This window comes from Prionailurus bengalensis, chromosome C1, assembly GCF_016509475.1.
Source record: "Prionailurus bengalensis isolate Pbe53 chromosome C1, Fcat_Pben_1.1_paternal_pri, whole genome shotgun sequence".
NCBI lineage: Eukaryota > Metazoa > Chordata > Mammalia > Carnivora > Felidae > Prionailurus > Prionailurus bengalensis.
The window spans coordinates 213346538-213372416 of NC_057345.1; the positions used below are offsets into that span (position 1 = coordinate 213346538).

The 25879-nt window shown below is 41.9% G+C and overlaps 1 protein-coding gene across 44 annotated transcripts in view; it reads right to left on the reverse strand.

Moving 5' to 3' along the window:
- Positions 1-252: 252 nt before the first annotated feature.
- The window catches only part of TRIP12 (thyroid hormone receptor interactor 12), a 140475-nt gene continuing 114848 nt past the window's right edge, over positions 253-25879 (reverse strand). For 34 of the 44 annotated variants that reach the window (XM_043578071.1, XM_043578062.1, XM_043578099.1 and 31 more), the window contains 17 exons: positions 25601-25752; positions 23750-23922; positions 23302-23375; positions 23021-23220; positions 22241-22368; positions 20713-20864; positions 19681-19823; positions 18442-18598; positions 17026-17124; positions 10569-10683; positions 10104-10258; positions 9207-9371; positions 5828-5992; positions 3920-4033; positions 2172-2266; positions 1540-1643; positions 253-796 (listed from right to left, as the gene is read on the reverse strand). In XM_043578071.1, coding sequence (XP_043434006.1) covers positions 600-796; positions 1540-1643; positions 2172-2266; positions 3920-4033; positions 5828-5992; positions 9207-9371; positions 10104-10258; positions 10569-10683; positions 17026-17124; positions 18442-18598; positions 19681-19823; positions 20713-20864; positions 22241-22368; positions 23021-23220; positions 23302-23375; positions 23750-23922; positions 25601-25752 — 2388 coding nt within the window. In that variant the 3' untranslated portion in view covers positions 253-599. The remainder of the gene's footprint in view (positions 797-1539; positions 1644-2171; positions 2267-3919; positions 4034-5827; positions 5993-9206; positions 9372-10103; positions 10259-10568; positions 10684-17025; positions 17125-18441; positions 18599-19680; positions 19824-20712; positions 20865-22240; positions 22369-23020; positions 23221-23301; positions 23376-23749; positions 23923-25600; positions 25753-25879) is intronic. The other 10 variants (XM_043578093.1, XM_043578105.1, XM_043578094.1 and 7 more) reach the window with 1 other exon arrangement.

Below are 25879 nucleotides of genomic sequence, written 5' to 3' on the forward strand. Positions count from 1 at the left end.
AACAACGGGAGCCCGTGGCTAATGAAGACGTGACAGCCGTTGAGTGTCGCACACAAAAAAACCCGTGTGGACCGCGGACAATACATGAACCGGGGAGGGAAATGAGAGGGGAGTGAGATGCACACAGAGCTAACCTACCGAACCGGATTTGTCAAACACACGTGAGCTTTCGTGTCTGTACTTATGTACAAGAGTGGTCTCTGGAGGAAACAAAACTGCAGACTTAGCTAGATGGACACACACAGCCCAGAATTAAACTGCACAGCGACATTTATTGTTTCAGCCTGAAAAACATCCCTTTTTTTTTAAATTTCACACAGCAAAGCAAGTTAAAAACTTCACTCATCAAATAAATGATAATTTAAACAAGAACTTGCTAAAGAAACCTCATCACAACAACGTTTTAGGGCCTGATCACTTTAAGTCCATGGGGCCATTAATGAGTGTCAACCAAGTGTCTCTTGTACAATCTGCAAGCCATTTTTCCTACAACAAGAAGGCGTAACATGTTTCCTTGACTCAGGTGATACATTTAGAAAAGAAATCATGATTTTTTTTTCTTTTGCTGTAACAGGCAGACGCCGCATTTCTCGCTGTGATCAGGACAGATGGAACGACTGCTGCCCCTCTCTGGCCGCGACCAACAGTTTCTCCCGCATGATCTCAATGCTCGAGTAGTCCGGCAACTTAAGATAGTTCACACAAGTCATTACGGAGGGCAGGAAGTCATCCGGGTTTTCTGTCGATTCGAATGTCTTCCGGACAATTGTCAAAGGTGGATTCAAACTCCGGAAGCCTGAGCAGAAGGGGAAGGAAGAAAGACCAAGGGAAGTTAGTAAGTTAACAGGCCGCACACAGCTAACTCCGAGCCAGATGTTTTTTAGCCACAAGAAGAATCCGTCTGGAATCACAAACGTAGCCTTTCTGTGCTGCTACCATCAGGAAACGTCACGCTGCTCGGCTGTACGGTGTTACCACACGCGCAAAGTGTTCCTTCTTGCTGGGCAATTACGTCTACACACGTGATGTACGTTTAGTGTATGGACCCCAACATCTGCTTTATTTACCGGAAAAAACCACTGTAGAATAAGGAGGCCAACAGCTCCTTCTGCTTTTTGGCTTTTAAAACCGAGTACCAATTTGACTCCTATTAGGACTGACTCGCTCCTAGAAAAGTAGACTTTACAATGCATTCTCATCCAAGAGTCTGTAATGTACAGCTGGCCGGAGGATCTGAATTTCACCTAGAAGAGTAGCATTACGTGTTCATTAACAATCCTACTTCGGTGTGTTTACGATGATCCCTATGAATCTCCCTGCCGGCCGAGAGCTCTCACATATCGCAAAGCCAATGGAAAACTCAAGAAACGTTAGGATACTAGAGTGACGAAAAGGCACTATTGGGTCAAATGCAGAATATGCTGCTGGTGGTACCGAAGTCTCTGTCCGTCTCTCCCTCTCTCTCTCTCCCTCCCTCCCTCCCTCCTCCCCCCCCCCCCCCCCAGAATGGCGGCGGCCAGGCGCCTAGGGCACACCCACCTCCAACAGGCAGTCTCGGGCTACCGGTCACGAACTGGAGAAATAACCTCTGCTGCTCGTTATCAAAACTACTGAGAATCTCGAACAGGAACTTCACGGCGCGACTACAACAGAAACAAGTCAGCAAAATCATTTCAGCACGGGACTGTGCACCTTTCAATCACACCGCACCGCACCGCAGACTCTCAGAGCCAGCTGCAGACTACCAAATTTCAATACGACTACCTACGAACTTGCATTAGGACGCATTCGGAAACCAACGTAGTTTTCTGTTGTCACAGCTGGAATTCAAAGGGAATGATTACTGTTGTAACAAACAAGACTTGTCGGGAGCGTACGGATATTTCCATTTTACCGCCAACAAAAACGGGTAACGGGTTTGACCTGTATCCTCCTCTCTTTCCTCCTCCCTGTTCACTTACACAGAAATACCCGAAAAAGAAATCTTTGAGTCCTAAGGTCTTGATAGAAATGAGGCCAAAATATCAGAAAGCCTCCTTTAAAATAGGCAGACAAATTTAAAAACGGCACCCCCCTGTTGTTGTTCATAACGTACGTATACACACGCATGCACGCACACACCACCAAATTCCTGACCCTCAAACGAAAGCCCAGCAGATCCGGGTACTCACCTGTCGTGAGTGTAACCGTGGTCCGGCCTGCAGCACTCCATCAGTGTCTTTGCATCCCAAGTGTCTGCTTTACTGCCGCACAGGAGCTGGTCCAGCTGCGTGGTCACCCAACAGAAACAAATTACTAAGGACACGGCTGCATAACTCAGTGAAAACTCACAGGACATGCTGTTTTGCAGATGCCAATATAGCACAGGACTACCGTGCACCAAATCAAAGTATCATTTTCAATACCGAAAGTTCTGCGCAGGGACCTCTTTTTTCGACAACGTGCTCTTCTACTACGGTTACAGACTCAGCCTCCTCTTCTGGTGCCTTTAAAGGCACCCTGCCCACCTGCAGGGACTGGCTTCTCGAGAAGACTTTAATCGCAAACAAAACATACCTGAGACAAACCTTTGTTTAAGCTTTCCTAACGCCTCTCGTGTCTTTACAGGCTTTAACTCCATAACCTACATCTCGCCAGGGAGATTTCAAATATCCTGTTTTCTAGAAATGCCAGAAGCCAAGACACAGACTAGCGAGCTGGAGAGAGAAGTGGCAGAAAGCTGAACTGAGGCCCAGCCAACGGGCAGCTTCCTCACTTTGTACAGAGGCAGATGGCTGCCAGATGGTCGGCTGGGGCTGCCCGGGGACCAGGCAAGCCGTTCCAGGGGGAACAGGAGAAAGCAAGAAGTGCTTGCGTCCCCTTGGAAAATCTAACACCAGTTTCACATTAAGCCATCTTTTCTCTGGTGACCTGCCCACCTGCAGAAGGACTGCGTGCTTTGAGAAAATTTAATACCTACTACGCGTCACTCACTGGCAGGTACTCTATGTATCCCGTTCAGTAAGACAGAGGTTATCCCGATCTTATGGACGAGGCAGTCGGGTCAGACACAACAGCCTAGACAAGGTCATACGGTGAAGCGGGAAGGACCAGAATTCAATTCCAGGAGCAACCCTTGCTGCTTTCAATTCCAGGTGACACTTAGTGCCTCAAAGCGTCAGCTACACCACATGCTCCCGCAAGCAGCAAATCAGAGTGGACACAAAAATCGTAACTGAGATTGAAATGCTACGTCCAAGTCATTCAAAGGGATCCGGATTCAGCCAGTAATATATGTGTAAAGTTATCATTCAAATACTAAACAAAAAGGATCCCAAACTGGAGAAACCCCACACCTCGCAGACCCTTTCTGTGCCATCTCCCCACTCGAGAGCAGTGTTCCAGATTCTTGTTGCACTTAAGAGGGCTGGAAAACTGCACACTCATTTGTCCCCACTCTTAACGGTACTTGCAACACTTCCTTAACTCCAAGAACGGACTCCAATCATAAAACAGTGTCGCACCCAATCCAGGAAGTTTAGGTTAAAAAAAAAAAGCGCACTCTCCTCAGCGACCGCAAAGACGCGCATCCCATTCTGCACTGGCCGGCATCCAGGGTCAGGTGACCGACGACGAGGCTGGGCTCACCCAATCTCACACACAGACCCCACTCCAATACTTCAACTATAGTTAATATTTATACAATATAAAACGATATATTTATATTACATCGTATTACACTTAGCATTTGATACTCTTCTTTGCTCAGAAATGATCTTCTACCTTTACCAACATCCACCCCTCGGCTCACAAACCCACCTCGCCCCCCAGTTCTCTCGTTTGCAATCCTCTTCGGCCAGATGGCACAGAGACAGCGTGCTACGATTGCTACAGGTACACAGTGAGCAACGGGCAATTTCTTCAGACACAAGCTACTCACTTCTTCCGGGTAGAAGTACTGGAGGTGACTGAGTGGGAAGACAGATTCAAATCCATCTCTGAAGGAATCGAATTGCCTAGAAACGCCTTCATTTAGTGCCCAGAATATAACCAGCTGTAAAAAGAAAGGTCTTTTAAAAACCGTGACAAGATTTCCTATCTCTTTCCTACCCAGTACATGGCAAAGTACAGTGAAACATCCATCCTGATCACTTTAAAAACAACAGCAACAACAACAACAAAAAACCCCACACGAGTGAAGTCTCTAAAACATCTCTCAGAAAACCACATAAGAGATCTCTCAGGTCAACTTCTAACTCGGGGCCTGGCCAGCAAGAAAATGTAAAAACAATTACGATGAGCATTTATGTTTAGTGTGTTTTAAAAATTCATTTACATAAAACCCTGATGGCACAGAACGGTACCTTACTAGATGAGAAGCAGATGAAAGTTTCTCAAGAGGATAAAATGTTATTAAGAATTAAAGATAATGTGTCAAGATGCATAATAACCAACTGTGAAGTGTTCTGAATTTTTAATGTGAAATTTTTCTATCCAAATCCCGATTAAGTTCTTAGAACCCATGCTTCTGAAGTGGACCTTCACTTAGAAAAAGGCAAACTCTGGAAATGCAGTCACGTGACATTGAAAAGGAACAGAAAGCATCTGTTACTGGTTCAATGATATCTAGTCATCAATGACTCCAGCTAACCCACTGGGTTCAAGAAATACAGGACATACTCAGATAAAAATGAAGACAACAGCATTTTGCTGACAGAAAAATACAAGCATCATCACAAATTCTTTTCAGAGAACTTTAATCTGGACATTAACTCATCATTTACAAGTAAGCTGAAAGGTCAGCTTTCTCAAAGTTAGGAAAAGCAGCAGGTAAGTTTGATCAGATAGTCCTGTGAATATTAAAGAATGTGTTTAACAGTCACAGAACAGTTGGGTATGCCAAAAGATATCTGAAGACCTTGGCTATCTACTCTTTCTCTAACAGACGAAGAAACCAGAGCCATTTTTCAGAGGTTCTATCTAAAATCCCACTGTATGGGCACCTGGGTGGCTCAGTCGGTTAAGGGTCCGACTTCAGCTCGGGTCATGATCTCGCGGTTTGGGAGTTCGAGCCCTGTGCAGCTCTGTGCTGACAGCTCAGAGCCTGGAGCCTGCTTCGGATTCTGTGTCTCCCTCTCTCTCTGCCCCTCCCCCGCTTGTGCTCGCTATCAAAAATAAATAAATATAAATTTTTTTTTTTTTTTTTTTAATAAAATCCCACTGTAGGGTGGCAGAAAACCCGAGTCTGGGTATAGGTGGTTTTCTATCTTGAACCCAATGCTCTTTCCACTCAGGGTCAGAAATAAACCAAAAGAAACTTTTCAAAAAGCAGTAGTAAAGACCTATATAGCATGGAACTTAAAATACAGTTTCTTTTTAATACAAAATTGTTTTCCCTTAATTTAACAAATATAGTCAAGGGCTATAGATTATCTGCAAGTCCTCATTACACCCATAAAAATGTGTTTGTGTGTGTGTGAAGAATAATGTCTAGTTTTGCCTTGACAGACAGAATGCAGTTTAATGAGAACACAAGTGATGGCTCCTTTTCACTGATTTGTTTTAAACGAAGACAATGAGAGTTTAGTAGTATTCAAACTTCAAGACAGAAAATTCAAGGTCATATATAAGGCTTTGTGAAATATCTGACACATTTTGTCAAGCGCAGACAGAAATGAGGGCCTGAAAAAGTGGATGTTGTGCGGTGATCTTGGGTGTCGAGGGTCTCAGGCAGGGGAGGCAGGCTCCCGGGACAGGTGCTTCCCCCTTCCCCCAGAACAGTGTCCACAGAAGTCCTGTGTCGCCCACCACGCTGGCCTTTCCCCCAAAGGGTGCCACAATTACGTACTCTTAAATATTCTTCTAAATTGTGGATAGTGACCGGTATATCCTTTCCTCCTTTCTTCAGTTCGATGTTGGGAAATCCTGGCAGAGTGAAATCCAATCCTAGATCTTCAACTGAGCAGCCGTTCATAGTCAGGGTTTCTAATGCATATTGTAGACTCTCTTTGGTCTAAACAAGGGGGATGGGAGATCAAGCACAGTAATTCAGTTGCTTGTATGTCTGTGTTTATAAAACAAAAGATATGCTAATACATTTTATGGGTTCCTTCAGCTCTTAGAATACTTCTTTTATTGTCATAATTTACACATGACACAGATCACAAAGGAAATAAAGCACTTTAGAATCCAACTATTTTTATATGGGGGAAAAACAAGATCACTTAAGTGTTCCTTCAAGATGAGAGGTCTGCTACTCCATCTGACTGAATTTCAAATCACCTTTGACAGAATGTCCCAATAGTTTACATGATGGTTAATTTAAGAGTAGCTAATAGGGCCAAACTTCTCCTAAATCCTATCTTAATCCTACACACACACACCCCAAATACCAAGCAATAGTTAGGAAACTGTAAATACAAATAACGTACTATCTACTAATGGTTATAATTAACATTCTTCCTGCTGCAAAGCTCAAGTCTAAGGAATACCCTGGGGATTCCTCATTCAATTACTTCAGGACTAGAGGAACAGATCTGTATCCACAATGAAGAAAAGTTCCAACAAAGCCCTCAAGTCCTACTCTAAAGGCAAATATTAAAAAGCAATTTGTATTATTCACCTTTTTAAACGCTCAAGAATACGAAAGGCTTACGTAAAATTTCTTTAGATTAGAAATCAAAGACCAACATGCAGACCTGCAAATACTATCTGAAAATAAAGGTGTTCAGTATAGGAGGAAGGGGCCAAGTGACTCTCCAAACTGGGGATACCCGTACGTATGAAATTCCTAGCAGCCAAAGAGTCTAGGTACAAGAAATTAGTCATTTAAACTAAAAAAAGCTAGGAAGTTCTGGCTTACAGTCATTTTTAGAAGTTCTCATTTAAACTTAGTCATTCTTTAATTAAAAAAATATATATTTGTTTATTTATTTTGAGAGAGTGTGTGTGCACACTAATGAAGCCACCCAGGCGTTTTTAAAATTAGTCATTTTTAAAAAGGGAAATAAAAGCTGCCTAGGATTCCACATGATTCAGAACGCAGGGGGGGTAACAGCACGAAGACTGAGGTATAATGTGCCTGGGGACTATGGCCGTCTGTCCTCGCCTGTAAAAGCCTGTGTTTACGTCTTTCCTCGGCCTCAGGTGCACATTTGAGGGCACCTGAATGAAGACCTTTCATTGCCATCATTGGGACACCTGGGTGACTCAGTCGGTGCAGCATCCGACTCCTCACCTCAGCTCAGGTCATGATCTCACAGTTCGTGCCCCACGTTGGGCTCTGCTTGGACAGCGCGGAACCTGCTCGGGACTCTCTCTCTCCCTCTCTGCCTCTTCCCTGCTCACTCTCACTCTCTCTCAAAATAAAAAAAATCGCTATCATTGAGAGGAATCTAGAATATACAGTGTCCTCGAGATGCTTAAAAGAAATTCACTATTCGTTTTTTCAGATCTTACATTAAATCGAAGGCTAATAAGCTTTAGCCCATTTCCCATGTATCTTTTGAGGATTTAAACTACCGAGTTTGCTCCATCCATGTACTTTATAAACGATGAGGGGAGGGTTTGGAACCCACGCCATTCCTCACGTGCTGGATGAAAGTCGGTTAACATGGTACATCGGTTTCTGGAATCTGGTTTCCGTGCTGTACATTTTATACTTTTAAAGTGGCAACATCAAAAATAAAGATAAGAACAAATCTCAAAAGATATGAGGAAGAAAACCGGGTGGCATATTGCAAAATGTGTAACGGTGAAGGTTCCAGAGCAAACAGCCCAGGTGTGAACTCTCAGCCCTGCCCCCACTTCTAGGTATGTGACCTTGGCAGGTTACTCAGCTGGTCTGCCCTGGGTTTCTTGTGTGTAAGGCAGGAATATCAGAAAGACCTAAATCTCCCAGGGGCGTTGTGGATGAAATGAATTGATAGATATTAGGCACTTGGAACAGTGCCATGAGTTTTACTTTCTTTTCTTCCTTCATTTTCCCCTCATTATTTACCTAAGAGATAATCCTAAAGAGGACTGTATTAGTTATTAAAATTTATCAAGTTGGGAAGCGTAAATCTAATGGATTCTAAAAAACCTGAAGACAACAAACCTTACATGGCCTCTTTTAAATACCAATTTCTCCTAATAAAACATTTTTCCTCAAGTCACCAATTAATAAGGGAGATAAAATTATTTCCCTTACAAATCATTTTCTTCTCTGATAACAAGGCATTCTAAAACCCATCAGTCTACAGTAAGCCCTTCTCCAGCTTATCAGGAGATGTGACGCTTCCCTACAGAATCTCCCCTATTCTTACTTTACATAATTTATAAAATGGGAGCTGCTTTAAAATCGGGCCGTGTTACATGCCCAGACATAGCTATTTGAGTCCGTGCCACTTTTGTCTTCTTCTAATGTCTGACGCAGAACTGCTATTAATCTCAGACTGGGTAAATAATCTTTAATCTGTTATCAATATATAAAGAATACACATTCATGATATAAAATGAAAAATTACACATTCTAATAGCGAACTCTCAACAGGTGTTCCTGAGAAATAGAGAACACCTACCATGACCTTTAAAACTATTTTCCTGAGATCTTTCTAAAAACAGGCGGACTGTTCTTCTTTCCAGAAAAACCATCTATCCTAAGCATAGTTTTTATTGATTCAAATGCTTACTAAAAGAATTCAGGGGGGCCTGGGTGGCTCAGTCAGTTGACTCTCGATTTCAGCTCAGATCACGTTATCACGGTTTCGTGAGATCTAGAGCCACGTATCAGGCTCTGTGCGCTGAGCGTCCAGAGCCTGCTTGGGATTCTTTCTCTCCCCCCTCACTCTATGCTCCCCCCACCCCACTTGTATTCGCTCGCTCTCAAAACAAATAAATAAAAACTAAAAGAAAAAAAGAAAAAAAAATAATTCAGTATGATAACACTACCTGTCCAGGTACGTAATGCCCATCTAAATTTAATAAATGAGAGCCCTATGGCTTCAAGTCAGGACTGTATCCTATTTGTTAATCAAGCTGTTTATTTATCACCTGCTGTTACTATAGGTCATCTTACCCACTGTGAAGTCTTTTCAGTTATTCTAATAAAAAAATTAGAACTCCTCTAAAATACGACATTAATATAAAATAATAACTGGATCAAATATAAAGCACTTAACAAAGACCTCATCTCGCAACGGTAAGAAAGTGATCCACTTGACCGCTTTCTTATCTTCTAGGCTCACCTGGGATTTATCTTGTTCAAGTCTTTTCTTCTGTCTGACAATGTCTTCTAGGTGATACACTGATCTGGCTACAACCGGGTCAATGTCAAACAAATCATGCGATGTCAGTGAAGTTTCTTGCCGTAGCATCCACTTATAAAAGGGTAAGCCAAGGGGAAGGTCCACCTGAAAGGGAATATACACAAAATAAAACAGTCATGCTAAGCTTCTAGAATTGCCTCAATTTTATAACTGACACTTTAAGAGATCATTTATAAAGGTTGAGTAGTACTCCCCCAAAACCCTCACATTTTGGAATGGTTTCTCTCATTACACACAACTGTTCCCATTTAAACCCAATTTGGAGCCCTGATATTGTGAAAAACTTAGTACACCGAAGAATCCTATTTAAAAAAACTGACGCTAAAAAGGTGATGGACATATATATTCTCCATAAGAGCCTCAAACTAAGAGATGTTTATAGGAATCTTACTCTATTTGGGGTGGTGTAAACTAAATTCCACTGAAGTTTGTATTACTGCACATTTGGAAGAAAAAGAAGTTAAAAGGAAGGACCAACTAATTAAAAATGAAAAAATGTAACTTCTAAAATAACTCAGGGCACCTGGGTGGCTCAGTTGGCTAAAGCATCTGACTCTTGGTTTCAGCTCAGGTCATGATCAGGTTGTTGAGTTCAAGTCCTGCACTGGGCTCTTCTCTCTCCTTCTCTCTCTGCCCCCCGCCCCTGCTCGCATGCATGCATACACTCTTTCTCTCACTCCAAATAAATAAAAACATTAAAAAAATTCAAAAATAAAAATAAAAAATAAAATACAGCATTAAGTGCAGGGGATTAAGATACTTTCATAGGACAGGTACAAAACAAAACCGTCGACAAGCGAATAATCCTACACTTACCAATCTGAAATCCATGATCGCCTTGGCCATTAATTTGCCTAAGAAGCGAAACTTCATCTTAACCTTTGCGATATGAGCGGGCTTAGCCGTCCTACCAAAGGGAAGCGCAAACAGGCCCTGGAGGTTTTGAATGTACTTGGTCCCTTCTTGGCTTCCTATAAAATGAGCAAGTCACGAAACTTTAGGTGCGATTTCCCAGAACAAAACAAAATAAGACAAAACCTGGTTAACTAATAACACTTAAGAAATTCAGTATTCTCAAAATCAGAAGGCAGATCACAGAATGAAGACCTCTAGAGCCGGAAGGCTCTCTTATTTGATAACAGAGAAAACAAAGGCTAAAAGGTAAAAGGGATTGAGGTCGGAGAGCATGTGAGTTTATTAGAAGCTAAATCTATTTAATGAACTGTAATGGCCCTTTTACCTGATGTGGAAAACCCACAGAAACTCACAAATTGATGGTACCTTTTGGATTGCTGAGAGTCACCTCTTCACCTCTCCAGAGACCCAAGTCGGCTCTCTGTAGTTCCTGAGATACAAGTGCATAAAACTCCAGTGTAGGCCCAAGACCGGTACCAACCTACAGGAGAACAAAAAGAGAACGATTTCAAACTTCAGATCTGACGCTGCCTTTTAGACCAGCCAACCTTTCTGCAACGCAGACGCTAACAGCAACCATTTTTTAGACGTGTTATTGCCCAGACCATCCTATCTTCCTTCCGTCTTGGTCGGCCAGAACAAGAACCAGCAGCCCTGTATTTCCTCTTTCTCCCCAGGACCTAACACTGTCACTGCAAGGGTCCGGCTCCTACACCGGTAACAGTGCCACTGCAGCTGTCCTGCCCCCGGGGAATAAGATGGCTTTGTCTGAGTACGAATCTCTTTCCCGAGCTCTCGTGGGTGAGCTGTTAGCCTGAAACCAGTTCAAATGTCATCTCCTCAGGAGAAGCCTCCTTTTCTGCCCAGTTACTCTGCCCACCCCCCTTTTTTTAGGATTTCTAGTTTAGCTACTTTAGTGCTTATCACATCATAGCACTGCAATTTTGTTACGGGCTCACGTTTCTCACTCGAGGATAACTTTAATTCACCTTTGTACCTTCAGTGGTGCCTGGGCACGCACCAGTCATTTAACAGAGGTTCGTTGAATAAAACAAGAATAAGGGAAGGCCAGAACCCACGCCAGCACCCACACGGCTAACTCAGCTTCGGAGCCTCACGGTGCACTAGCAACTCCGGAGAGCTTTATCGGTATGTACACGGGATGGGGAGCATGTCCTGAAGACTCTCAACTGACAGGCCTGATTTAGAGCCTGGCCCAGCTCCAAGGCGACTGCACAGCCTTGAATGGAAACCCCTCCTCTGTGAGACATATCCTGTGTCCATGTTCACAGTCTCGTTATTCCTTCATGTTGCAAGGTCCTGCCAGCTCAGACCATAACTTAGATATTTGGCTAATGACAAGTTAGTAGCATAGTTTATATGCTGCATCCACAGTCCTGGTGAAAAAAACAAGAGTTCCCTTATAGATCATTGTAAATAACTGGCCCTATTTTATTACCACAGTTACTTTTAAAAAGTGCCTCTACTAGTTCAAACGATAAGATGCAATCCACCAAATGTTTGACTCTAACTTTGCCAACAGTGATCTACCAGGCTGGATGCGGTGGCACCTTGGGGATCCACTTCCATCCCTTCGTTAGTTTTCCTCTACGGCAGTAAACGGCATCTGCGTTCACCCCAGACTCCAAAAAACCTTGGCTCATCTCTTTTTCACTCGCCGCATTCCAACCCATCGCTGAACACTGTAAGCCCCACCCTCACAATACATTCTAAGCCGGTCACCGCCATCACCCCTCATCTGGGCTACCGCCAGCCCTCCTCCAGGGTCTCTGCACCAGCAAGCTTGGCGTCTCCTGTTCTAGGCTCACGGCGCTGACAGAGGCCTCCGTCTCTCGCAAAAGCAAAAGCTCCAGTTCTTCCACGCAGGCCTCCGTGACCCCTCCTACAGCTGGACTCCGACCTCCAGCCAGTCATTCTGCGACAGGCCAGGTCTCCGTGTCAGGGCTTTTGCTTCTCAGTTCTTTTGCTAGACACACCCTTCCCTAAATGGTAATGGCTCCCTTCCCCATCGTGATCCATCTCATTTAGATTTTTCTTCATCACGCGGCCTAACATATACATATGTTAATAATATTATTAACATAATAATTATTACATAATAATATGTAATAAGGAAGTGCGTACTGGCCTTCCCAAACTGAACAAAGTTCTGAGATGGTAGGAATTTTGTATGTTTTGTTCTTCACTGAATACTGGGTAGTGGAGGAGAGGAAGAAGGGGAAAGAGAAGCAGAGAAAAGAAAAAACTGCAGTAACATCTGACATCCACCAGAGGGCAGTTTAGAGCTGCTTAACTTTTTCTCCCTTTAGCGTAATTATCCTAGGCGAAAGAGAAATCACAAATCAGATCAAATTCCTTCATCCAAATAATACTGTTCTTTCTAAAGGCAAAACAGACTTAAAATATTAAATGGCCTGGGTATCACTATAAACCCGTCACCACAGCAAATCTCTGTGAGGGTGGAAGGAACAGGTCGAAGCTGCCCTGGCATGGGGCGCCTGGGTGGCTCAGTTGGTTGCGCCTTGGACTTTGGCTCAGGTCATGATCTCGCTGTTTGTGAGTTCGAGCCCCACGTCTGACTCTGTGCTGACAGCCCAGAGCCTGGAGCCTGCTTTGGATTCTGTGTCTCCATCTCTTTCTGCTCCTACCCCACTCGTGCTCTGTCTCTCAAAAATAAATAAAAACATTAAAAAAGAAAGAAAGAAAAAGCTGCTCTGGCAATTCTTCCCAAGCCCTGCGCTGGCCAACAGTGCTGCTGTTCGCAACCTGATCTTCTCAGGCATCTTTGTTCTACTCAGCCACTCCAGTAAAAAGGTAGGGAGTTTGCTTTTGCTTCATTTGTCTTTAAAGGAAAGAAAAGCATAAAGCTTTAGAAATCAAAACAGAGAAGACCAAGTTCTGACAACTTGTCTTACTCGAAGTGCTGCGAGTCTTTTTCTTTCAAAAGCTAACCCTTATGTACCAGCAATTACCATGTGCCACTGTTCTGTTCTGAGTGTTTTTCACACCTTAGCTCATTTAGTCATTCTAACAACATGATGAAAAAGGTCCATTTCTTACACACTTGTTGAGGCATCACCGAGGAGTTTACATAACGTGCCCAACGTCACGGTCAGTCAGTGCTGGCACCAGGCTCCACAGTCCATGCTCCTAACGCTTCACCGCCCCAGAGGCTGGTCATTCGTAGCCCCAGCGAATCCTGAGGCTTGAAGACTCTCTGAGCCCAGAGACGGGTTTGGTTCTTCCCTGGCTCACCAATCATCCTTGTTCAAGCTAGGGCCCATTTTGATTGGACACTGTGAACTAGGATTCTTCTGGAGCTACTCTGAAGTCTTCCCAAAGGTCACCTGCATACTTGTATAGTTGAATAGGATATATGATTTAGATACACCCTTTGTATCTAAAAAGACAGTACTCCTCCTAACCCCTGTTCCCCACTGAAGTCAGCTCCTGGAATCTTTTCCAGCGTCAGTAGTTAGGACCATCCATGAAGATTATAAGCTCATGATTTCTGCATCAGTAATTCATTCTTGATGATCCTCAGATCACTGTGATGCTACTCTGAACTTGTTTAGGCTCCATGTAAGATGCAATTTGAAGAGAGGCACAAAGGATGAGAGAGGAAAGGAAAGACATTCCTGGCAAGAAAACAGTATGTTGGAGTAAAAAAGTAGAAAGCATGTTAAAATAAATTCGGTAAAAGAAGTCAGAGCTGGAGCAGAGGTCTTGCAGTTTTATGAAGAAGAAACGTGGGCACGTAAACATCTAAATCCTGTATCCTCTGAGCAAGTGGCCCAATCACCTTGGAATCAAAACTCGATCCCAATATCTTATCCCAGCATGCAAGGCCTTGCCCCAATGTCCCCTCACCCCATCACTTCTGGAGCCGGTACTCACTTCTGCTGCTTACCACACCACCAAGCCCAATCCTTTGCTCAAGCCACAGTATTTTTTGGTCCCTTAATGCTCCCACTCTCTTCCATGAAGGTCTAACTCTATGGCCTACTGGTCCTCATGGCTCCCAGGACAGTTGTACTTGTGTGAAAGCCTCGTTCTCTTGACACCTATATCACTCATCGGCCATATACCTTTGTCCTAGGACTTCCCAACTACACCGTAATATCCTTTGACCTCTGTAATCCTTTGAATTCTGCTATAACCTGTATCACTAGGGCGCCGTATATTTCCCAGTACAGAAGTACTTAGAGTTTTAATTTTGATGACCGAAGACTCTCAAATTATCTTTTCAAAAGCCTTAAGGAGAAGATGAAAATGCTTACGAAAATGAGTGAAAATTCAAAGTCATACTTAAAATTACTTGCATACTACAGGTCATACTGTAGACTATTAGAGATTGTGCTATAACCCACACTTTATAGATAAGAAAACCGAGAGGCAGAGAGACTGGCTATTAGAAATAATTGGCGTAATAGAAGATTTGGATATTTTACGTCTCCAAGAGTTTCAGAAGTCTGAAAACTCTCAAGTTTTGTCTTAAAAATATTTAGGGGAAAGAGGGAGGAAAGTATCCCCAAGAAACTCCGTACTTCATGGTAAAAAGAGACAGAAAATAAGTATTTGGTGTACTGTCCTGGCTATTTAAAAGCATCTCAAAAGAAATAAATGACAAAGATTAGAAAGGAAGTAAAACCATCTTCTTTCACAGCCGACACGACTGTCTAACAACACAGATCAGTAAACTGCACCTCTGGCCCACTTCCTGTTTTGTACAATCTGCAATCTAAGAATGGTTTTTACAATTTCAACGGTTGATAGAAAAATCTTGAATATTTCACAACATGTGAAAATTGTATGAACTATAAACTTCACTGACAAAATTTTATTGGAACATGGCCAGGCACATTTGTATACGTACTGTCTGTGGCCACGTTCACGCTTGTGCAAAGGTGAAACTGAGTAGCGGTGATGGAAGGCTGCAGGGCCCACACCACCTGAATCTGGCCCTTTATAGAAAAGCTTCCCAAGCCCTGGAATCCTAAGTGATGTATTACAAAGTTATTACAACTGGGGTGCTTGGGTGGCTCAGTCGGTTAAGTGCTGACTTCAGCTCAGGTCACGATCTTGCGGCTCCTGAGTTTGAGCCCCATGCCAGGCTCTGTACTGAAAGCCTGGAGCCTGCTCTGGAGTCTGTGTGTGTGTCTCTCTCTCTCTCTGCTCCTCCCCCACTCATGCTCGTGTGCACGCACTCTCTCTCTCAAAAATAAAATAAATATTAAAAAAAAATTTTTTAAGTTATTAGAATAATTAAGTTTAACAAGGTCGAAATCTGAGGGTCAGGGGAAAATTTCCTGGGCTATATAAAAGCACAAACTAGAAAAGAAGAATTGATGAATTGGATTTTATCACAATTAAAATCTTCTGCTCTTCCAAAGACCTTTCACGGGGAAACTGAAAGATAAAGTACAAACTGGAAAATATCTCTAAACACCTATCTCATGAAGACCTTGTGTCCAGAGTAATGAAAAACTCAACAACTTAATCATAAAACCCAATGATGAAAAAGTGTACAGAATGCTTGGGACACTTCTCCAGAGAACATGCATGAGTGGCCAATGAAACAAACGGGAATGAAAATATCATTAATCTTCAGAAAAGTGCAAATACAACACATTAAGACATCACTACAAACCCACCAAAATACCCCAAATTAAAGACAGTACCCAAGGGCTGGTGAGTATGTGAAGCAATTGAAATTTACACACTCCATCGCTGGTGGGAATGGAAAATGGCAAAGCTACTTTGGAAAACAGTTTGGTGTTTCTCATCAAGTAAAAACATGTCTTACTAAATAACTTATCAATTCATCCCTGAACTATTTACCCACGAGAAAAAAAAAAAAAACCTAGGTCTACAAAGACTTGTACACAAATGTTCATAGCAGCATTATTCAGAAGTATCAAAAACTGGAAACTAGGGGTGCCTGGGTGGCTTAGTTGGTTGAGCGCCTGACTCTTGATTTCGGCTCAGGTCATGATCTCACGGTTTGTGAGTTCGAGCCCTGCATCAGGCTCTGCGTGGATGGCACGGAGCCCGATTGGGATGCTCTCTCTTCCTCTCTCTCTGCCCCTGCCCCACCCGTGCACACTCGCACGCTCTCAGATAAAGAAACTAAAAAAAAACAACAACAAAACAAAACAAAACTGGAAACTAAAATGTGCATACCCTAGTGATTGAACATTTTGTGAGATATCCCTACCATAGACTCATACCAGTGATAAAAGGAAACAAACTGATATATGGAACAACAGGATGAATCTGAAAAGCACTACGCACTAAGTGCTAGAAGAATGACACAAATGGCTACGCACCACAGGTGTCCACTGCCTACCGCACTGTGAAAAAGACAAAACTATGGGACAGAAAACAGACCAATCAATGGTTGCCTGGGGGTGGGGGTGGGGGTGGGGTGTGTACATTTGGCCACAAGAATTTGTACAATTAGAACTGGACATGTTAAAAGTGTGCATTTATTACATAGGTTATCTATTTCGGTAAATGTAAATTTTTAAAAAGGCAGTTCAAACATTCTGAAAGATACGGCTTAAAACACTCTTCCACTTTATCAACCTAACAACTGCACAAACATTCGTTCTTAGGCAAGAAAAAAAACTCTCTCTTAATATACAACTGAACTTTGGAAAATGGAGAGCTTAGATCACCAGCAGAGCACATCTCCAGTTTCCAGATAAATTTCCCAACCATCTTTTAGAATTTCAGAGGACCAACAAACTCTTACGAAAGCACAAATGAAGCTGAAAAGCGTCAACACTCATAAGCTCACCTCATTCTCATACTGGATTTCTAACATGGCCCGCGAGCTCCCCAGATCCTGCATCACAGACTCGGCTTGTTTCAGCAGCTCCTCTCTGTTCACAGTACGCTAAAAAAAAAAAAAAGAAAGAAAGAAAGAAAGAAAAAAGAAAGAAAGAAAGAAGAAGGGTGAAGAAACTAGACTCATATTACACTATAATAAACAGGTGGCATTTATCGAAGTGCAAAAAAAAAAAAATCAATTCGGTTGTTTTAACTGTTTCTTTAAAGCACGCCTCAGAAAAGGGTAAGAGAGTGGCCGCACGGCTACAAACACAGACAGCGAGGCTACATGGGAAGTGTCCTCTTGAACCCACGACAGGTTCAGAAAATTCAAGGTGGAGAAGAAAGGATCTCTGTGACCTTGCCCAAGACCAGTGCAAGTTAGGGCTGCAGCTGCATGAACCACCCCCCAGGCACACGTACATTGACGTAATGGAGAAATAGGTATGGGGGTGGCTGCTGACACAGGGGAGCGGAAACTTCCTGGTTCCGACCTGCAGAAACTACAAACATCTACTCAGGAGATTCAGGAGGACAAGAGAGGTCCTGCTAGATTTCCAAATCCCACCAACACCACTGTTTACTCAATCCTAATGACACAAGTAAAAATAGAAATAGCAAAGCTTAAAAAAAAAAAAAAAAGTACTTTTTGGTTTCTGCTTCTCATTCCTTCTAACTCCTCTTCTAATGTCATTATACTAATGGCTCTCATGAGTCTTGGAGTGAAAGGTTTTGGAAGGACAGACCTGAGTAAGAATCTTCAGCACAAAAGAGGAAGATAAAAAGGCAGTGCAGGGTCAGCAATGTTGGGTGGGGTCTCTGCAGGAATGGCTCAGAGCAGTGTGGTCAGATCTACGAATGTGCAGCCAAGATGAGAAGCCCAGGAAAATGAGATCAGCAGCACAGGGGCTGACTGGGCTTGAGCTGGGAATCACACCATGAATCCTGTTTCAGTCATTTCTGATCAGAGTGATTTGTGAAGGGAAGAAAGTGGATCTGATTAATTCTACCTACTGCATAAAGCATCAATTATAAAAGGGAGGCTACAGTTTGAGTTCGTAATTTAAAAAGGAAAAGAATCCTCACTAAGAGAAGACGAGATTCTTTGTTGGCACGAGAGAGGAAAAAGAATTGCAGACATTATTTCAGAAACAGGAAGAAGGGACTCTTACCTGCCGGGTGAAGAAGAACCACAAAGAGCCCAGTTCCAAGAGCTTGAGAGTAAAACATCCAGGTGAGAAATCAGACAAGCCAAGAGCTGGCTGTGGCTGAGCTGCGGCCCTGTGCCAACAGGCACGTTCAGGTGCACCCCATTTCTAGTTTCCCCATTACTTTCCAAAGGCCGGTTTGGTTTACCTTTGAATATCTGGGGGGAGAAACTTACTTTTTTTCTATCCAATCTAGGTGCAACTCTGCTATCTTGAGAATCAGACTGGTTGATTTCTGGGTTGGTGTCAAGTAATCTCTGCATCGCTCGGTCCCGATCAAACGCAGTTACGTAAAAAAGCATTTGCCGGGTATCAAAAGGGAAGAAAAATGGGCTGTAAAAAGATGCGATACAGATGATCTGAATTAGAATCAGAAACCATACAAACCCTTGTATTAGAAACAAGTTTTAATACGATACAGAATAATAACTGTAAACATAACCAAAAATGGTCTAGGCAAACTAATTTTGAACAATTTTCATAATTCTTTTATGAAATGTCTAAGTGATCAAGTAATAATGTATTAAGTAGTTTTTTGCTGTGAAATCTGAAATCCAACTATTCATATCAGGTCTATTCAAGATTATCTTTGATCTACCCAAAGACCTTCAGGATGCATAACACGACTAGAGAAATTTTAAATTTAAAATATAGTTTTAAGCCTGGTCACATTTCACTGCCATCCCATCCCCATACCACATATACACAAATAATAGATAATGGCTTTACTAGCTCACGATTTTCCTCCCAGCTTTGGCATTTCTAAGTCACTCAAGCATGCCAAACGGCCATGCTGATTTCCAACGAATGAACCCTACAGTAATACAGGTTCTATTGCTTCATGATGTAGGATTTTGGTAGTTCTTGACACAGAGTGGCTAAAAGCACTTCCTTTGAAGACCCCAATATTCAACATTTGTTCTGTCCAATATAGGTAGCCACATAAAGATGTGGCTATGTGGGACTAAAAACTAATTTCTAATTTACTTAATTTTAATTGATCTAAATGTAAACAACTGTGTGTGGCTACCGACTATCATACCGATCAGTGCAGTTCTATGGTCTGTGAGAATGTAAGTCTGGGCCCAAACAGGCACAGAAAAATCAACTGACTATACCTTTGGAGTCCCCATTTTGTGATGACAGGGGATTTTAATCTCCTTAACGATCCTTGTGTACTTTCCTATTTCACACACATAGATACACACTGCCACAAAGATCTCGTACGAGCCCCAGCTAGCCTCCTCTGGATGCTAGAGCCACAGAATATTCAGCAAGCTGTCATCAGATATGATAACGTCACTTAAACACATTTAAGCAGGTTCATCAAAGACTATGCTTCTGTGACAAAATGTATAAAGACCAACACAACGATAACACTCCCAAAGTCGCCGTTTCAGAAATGATCGTCTTACCAGGTTTTTCCCAGTTCAGTCAGCCATGTTGGGATGTTTCCGGTCATGATCACTAGAGGATCTTGAAGCTGCCTGTTTGCTTTTGCTGTCAACTTACTGTTAATAAATTCACTAGTTGGAATAATCTCCTTGCACATTGCATTCTGTAAAATGTTAAAAAAAAAAAAACAAAACCCAAAAACAAAAAGGTCTGCATGCAGGAAAACATTAGGATTATATCCACTAACTCTTTCTTTACCTGCAAATATGTACCCAGAGTGCCTGGATTCCAGCCGGTTCCCAACATACAATACACAGCTTTCCACAGGAGTGTCCCAATCTAAATGACAACTTCTACAATGCCCAGCGGAATGACCGAACTGCTACAGGGCACCAGTACTGTCCCAGTCACTGATGCGGCAGCTAACGCTCATGCGAGGCCAATTCCTTCATTCTGCTTTGTATTGTATAAATATCAAAGGTAGTACTTAACTTTCACTTCATTTTTTACTTAATATATATTTTAACTTAGACAAATGTAACTTTTGTTTAATGGAGAAAGAATTTTAACTATGTAAATTCACATTCATATTTCTTGTTGCAGCCTACCTTAATAAAGTTACAGCTAGGAAAACATTAATCCAAAATATAGGCCAGCAACGAAAAGTGGGGGAGGGGCGCCTAGGTGGCTTAGTTGGTTGAGCGTCTGACTTCAGCTCGGGTCATGATCTCACAGTTCGTGACTTTGAGCCCCTCATTGGACTCACTGCTGTCAGGCTCCTCTGTCCTTCCCGTCCCTGATCTGTCCCAGCTTGTATTCTCTCAAAAAGAGTAAATAAACATTAAAAAAAAAAAAAAAAAAAGTGGGGGAGAAGCTCCCACTGTGAATAAATTGTATTTCACTGGGCTATGATCCCTGCATTTAACCGAATCATTATTTCTGTTTCTAGTACAACAGAAATTAAATTCATCAACTACTAGACAGAAAACTATGGGTAGTGTGCCATGAACACCACACCATGGGAACCATCATCAGCGGGCCACATTACTCACATCATACAAGTAATACCAGTATCGACTGATGGCATGTAGAACTCTTAAAAGAAGAATCACATCTAACGACGGGTCTTCAAAAGTTATATTTTCAGGTGGCGTGGATATGAGGTAAACTTCTAAAGGATTTGATACCGATGGGCACACTCCATCTAGAGGGCAAAAGATCAAAGTTAAGTTTGATCAAGGTTACAAAGGCTATGCCAGTGGCACTGGTGTCACCTTATCACACCTAAAATAGTAAGCACAAGCTGTGAAGATGTAATATTTGGTATCTTATTAGGGTATTGATAGCTTGAACATTTTTTCCCTTTTATCTTATACCAAAATCATCCAGGCTTATAAAAATTTCACTTGCCTCCCATATCAAAATAAACACTGACTGACTCATACGCATTTCCTCTTTCAACAGAAACAACAGCTAATAATAAAATAGCTGGGAAAGAATAAAGACAAAAGGAAAAATGTGTAAATTTAAATTCACAGATATAAATTTCTTGGATTTTTAATTTTTATATCCAGCTTAAAATGGCCATGTAAAATAGACAAACACTCCCAATTGTAAATCTGTAAGAGATTTGGTTATTTAATTCGAGGCTTAGGATAGAAAAGACTGTGATGATTTCTGAAGGGATCTAGGATGCTTTTCTTCTTAGATTTCACTTAGTAGCAGCATGGTGGGGAAGGGGGTTGTGGGGGTGTGGACTGTTGCCATTTACTTTGTTACCATGCACAGGAATCAAAATCACAACATTATCACTACAGAAAACAAAGGGCAATTTCTAACACCAAAAACACAGAAATAAAAATTTCAAAATATAAACCCTTTAAAAAAGAACTTAGTTGTGGGGGAGGATGCGGTGGGGGGAGAACCACAGCAACAACGAACCCCAAAAATATTTGTTACAATGTCCTTATTTCTGAGGACCAGAAAAATTTTTAGCAATTGACACCATTCAGTTTGGAAATCCCTAATAGGGATGGTCTCTGTGCAACGACCCTGCAGCCAATGCCCCGAGGCACTGCCACTACCACAGAAAAAACGTGGAGGGTTGGCGGGGGGGGGGGGGGGTGGGGGGTGGGGGGGGTGGGGGGTGGGGGTGAACAAGCACATGTAGACTGGAAAGAAATACTACAAAAGAAAAGAAAAGAGCTCAGACTGGGAGATGCTACTCCATTCAGTAGTCATCGTATTACCTGGCAAAACTTTTCATTTCTTCTAGAACTGTTAGAGTACAATAAAGGATGAAAATGAAGCGCCTGCCTGACCACGATCAGTCTCTTCTTCAGTAAATGTGCTCTACTAATGAAATGTGTTTTAGCCTTCATGAAAACAAATTTTTCATGGAAAGAGTATCTGAGTCTTTTCCAATTTTCTTTCCAAATTTAATTTTGCAGATACTTAATTTTTCATTTGTGGTAATTTTGTATTTTCTAAATTATAAAGATTTGACTGCTAGGTACAAATCAGAACAAGAAGTCTACTGCCCCATGGCGATGGGTTTTCCCGTCCCTTGCACGAACTTACCGTGCCATAACTCATCATGCTTTTTTGCATTTCTGGGGGATGTTTTTGTTGGAGCTGTTTGGGCTCTTCCTCTTTTACCACCAACACAATCTTTATTACTTTCTTCATCCTCTCGCACGGGTTTGTACCTAAATCGATTGGAGAGTACGTAAACTAAATGTAGATCTTAAGAATAAAAACCGTTCTACAGGGGCCAAAGGGTGACCCACAGACACTGGAGTTTCTAGAACTCTAAGATCTATCCAGTTTCTCTTGACTTCTGGGTCTGGAGAATTACCAACGGCACCGCTTCCAGAAAGAGACCACAAATAGACCACATTCCCAGGAGGGGCCACCTGAGGAACTCCGGGGGTGGTCCAGGGGAGAACAGATCTCTTTAATTAAATGTAAGTAGCAGACATTCATTCACAATGTGGGAAGCTGCATCCAAGTGCCTCTAAGGGCTTAAAGATGCCAAGCTGCTCATCACCCAAAGGAACTTCATCTTATGGAGATGTTTCTGTCTTATTTAAAGATCTGAAATGAATCTAAAAAGGTGATGTAAGCCAGGATTACTGCCCTTGAACAAACACGTTTTCTAGTTGACATAACGAAGGTAAGCACACACATACGTATGTGCATGCGTGTAGGCATTCGTGCAAAGTATTTGAAGTGGCTTTTGATAATAAAATGTAGGATTTGGGTCTCCTCCCCTTACTTAGGCCAGCCATTCATATGAATTCCCAAAACACACAAACAGTAACAAAGCTGATGAAAACAGAACGAAGTCATTTTACTTGCCATATTGTATGAGTCTTTGTCCAAATACCAGCTCTTCCCAGAGGATTGCTCTCATCGTCTGTGGACTCCCTTTCATCTTCAGCCTGTATACTGAACTGTCGGACTGCCTGATACACAGTCATGTTATACGGGAGCAAGTGTTCTCCAATGTAAAACTGTAGCCGGTGTCTCACATTTCCTGAATTTAAGAACTGAGCAGCCTAAATGAAGCAAAAGAAAATCCAGTTAAGCTACAGGCCCTGAACTTCATCCATTACAACATGGTGAGAACAGCACCTTACCAGAGACTCGTCTATTTCCTCATCAGAGCCATCATCATCACTGTCTTCATCATCTTCTCTTACTCTTCCATACCCTAAGGATGCAAGAAGGCTGTTAAACTTCTAGCAACGTTACATGCCAGGGCCCACATATACCGGTTAAACTAATATGCTCTTAGAAAAACACGTGTATACTACACCTTGACCTATGAAACAGAAGGATTCAAGAAAACGGTCACATACAAAATGCCATTCCCACTACATTACATTCCAGCTGACTGTAAGCAGTCAGCTCCTAGGAAATTTACCACATTTCCACATACTACGTGTTAAATAAATGATGGGAAGCCGAGTTCCTGAAGCTAGGTTTGAACAGAAGTAGTAATACAAGGGAAATCATTTATATATCCCCCAATATTCCCAGCCCACATGTACGTATGGAAACAAAACACACATATAGGGAAAGTACCTCTGACCACAAGGTATCTCTCGATAGCTTGTACCAAAGCCAGGGGATCAATCTTGACAGGCCCACCCTTCCACTGTTTCACATTTGCACAGTCTGGATGTCTTTGTAACTGGCATTTTAACTGATGGGTGTTGAAAAATTTTAAAGCCTGTGATCCTCTGTTGAGAGAAAAGCTCAAGATAATTTGTGAAAAAAAGTTATTCTATTATTTTCAAAATCAACATAATAATTCACACAAAAGGAAGATAATACAAACTGCATTTTTTAAGGCACAAAATAAGCACTTACTTACCAGTTATGTAAATAGTGAAGTCAGCAATTTGACTTACTTAGTAAAGTTGTTAAAGTAAGAAATAAAAGAGGGTGTGTACGCACGCACATGAGAACATTAAATCATCATTCTCTGTCCTACCATAAATCCAAGCGGGCAGAAATCCCTCCCCACCGAGATTTAGCCATTTATCTAGAATAAACATTCCGCAACCACTGTGCATGCTCACTTCCGCAGTATTTTGCCACTGCCTAACTAAATTCTATGGATTTAAAAACAAAAGAAAAAGCCCTCTTTTTTGCTTTCAAATGCTTCTGCTACAAAATTACTTTAAAAACTACCCTTTACAATTTACTTCACTATATTCTTTTGAATGAAGCAGTTCAAGAGCTACACCAGTCTGACCCTGAAAATGAGAATTAATCGCTCATTTCTGAAAAAGGGCTGACAACATCAAGACACAGGCAGGCTTAAAATGCAGTTCTCTTTAAGATTCCAGAAGGCATGCAAACTGGGGTATTGGAGAGGAATATTGCATTAAACGGATACATATGTAAACATACAGACTTTACACAAATCTGGGTGAAAATGAAAAACATCATGGTTTTCTCAGGCATAGATGAGATACCCCCTTGTTTCATAAAATCCTCCAGTAGGATGATTAAAACCGAATACCACTTTCTGTATTAATTTTCAAAGCCAGAAAAAGCTCTAGCCCACACTGCTCCCTCTATCTGATCCAGTAATGCATATTGTTTTAATTCAATCACAAATTTAAATGCTTTCAAAATACATCAGACTGTGTATTTTTAAACCAAACTGATCTCAGGGGCACCTGGGGAGCTCAGTTCTTAAGCATCTGACTCTTGCTTTTTGGCTCCGGTCATGATCTCACAGTTCCTGAGATGGAGTCCCGTATGGGGCCTGCACTGGTAGCACGGAGCCTGCTTGAGATTCTGTCTCCCTCTGGCCCTACCCTGCACACACATGTTCGCACTCTCTCGCAAAATAAATAAACTCAAAACAACCAAACTAATTTCTTATTTTGTATGCTTCCAGTCGTGACATTCTAGAAACCTTGTAACATTCCATAAAATACAATAATGAACCTTCACAGTGAATTCTTTCTGTGGCACTTCATGAGTCCAGTAAAAGTACTATATTATAGAAAAAAATAGAAAGTTTTATTAAAACAAGAAAACTTCAAAATAAACTTATTTGTTAAAACCCATCAAAGGTATAATCACATCACACAGGAAATCCCAATACTGCACAGAATGCAAATATTTTATCATCCATGCCTGTAAAATTCACGGAGAAGCATTCTAGCTAGATTAAAGTAATGGAACACTAAGCTTATTACAGGTTGCCAACACAGTCATTGGGTTATAGATTTCCAAAACACCATGTTTAAAAAACACAAGGGGTGGATTTTAAATATAAAAAGTATTTTTCTTTAGCCATTACAACCAAATGGTCTTTGGGCAGATGAAGATATTACCAGACCTCTTGCCACTTGACCTCAACAAAATTAAGCACAAAGTCCAATGGCAAGGGCACACCCAAGCCATGATTCTTACCTGCCTCCTGTCCCATTCCCACTGGGGAAGTCATGTACTTTGACTGGAAACTGTTCCATCTGGCTGAGGCAGTTGTTCATCTTGTGAACTAATGCCAACAAAGGTGCATTACCCACTGGTTCTACTCTTCCAATGGGCTCTTCTCCAGGAAGCTGAAGTTATAAATAAACCAATCGGTTAAGCAAGGCCTCCTGAAAATGGAACACTGCTCAACAAGAAAATTTAACAGGCAGTTTTGCAGACGAGAACCATTCATTTATTCTCTTTTATCTCTTGATA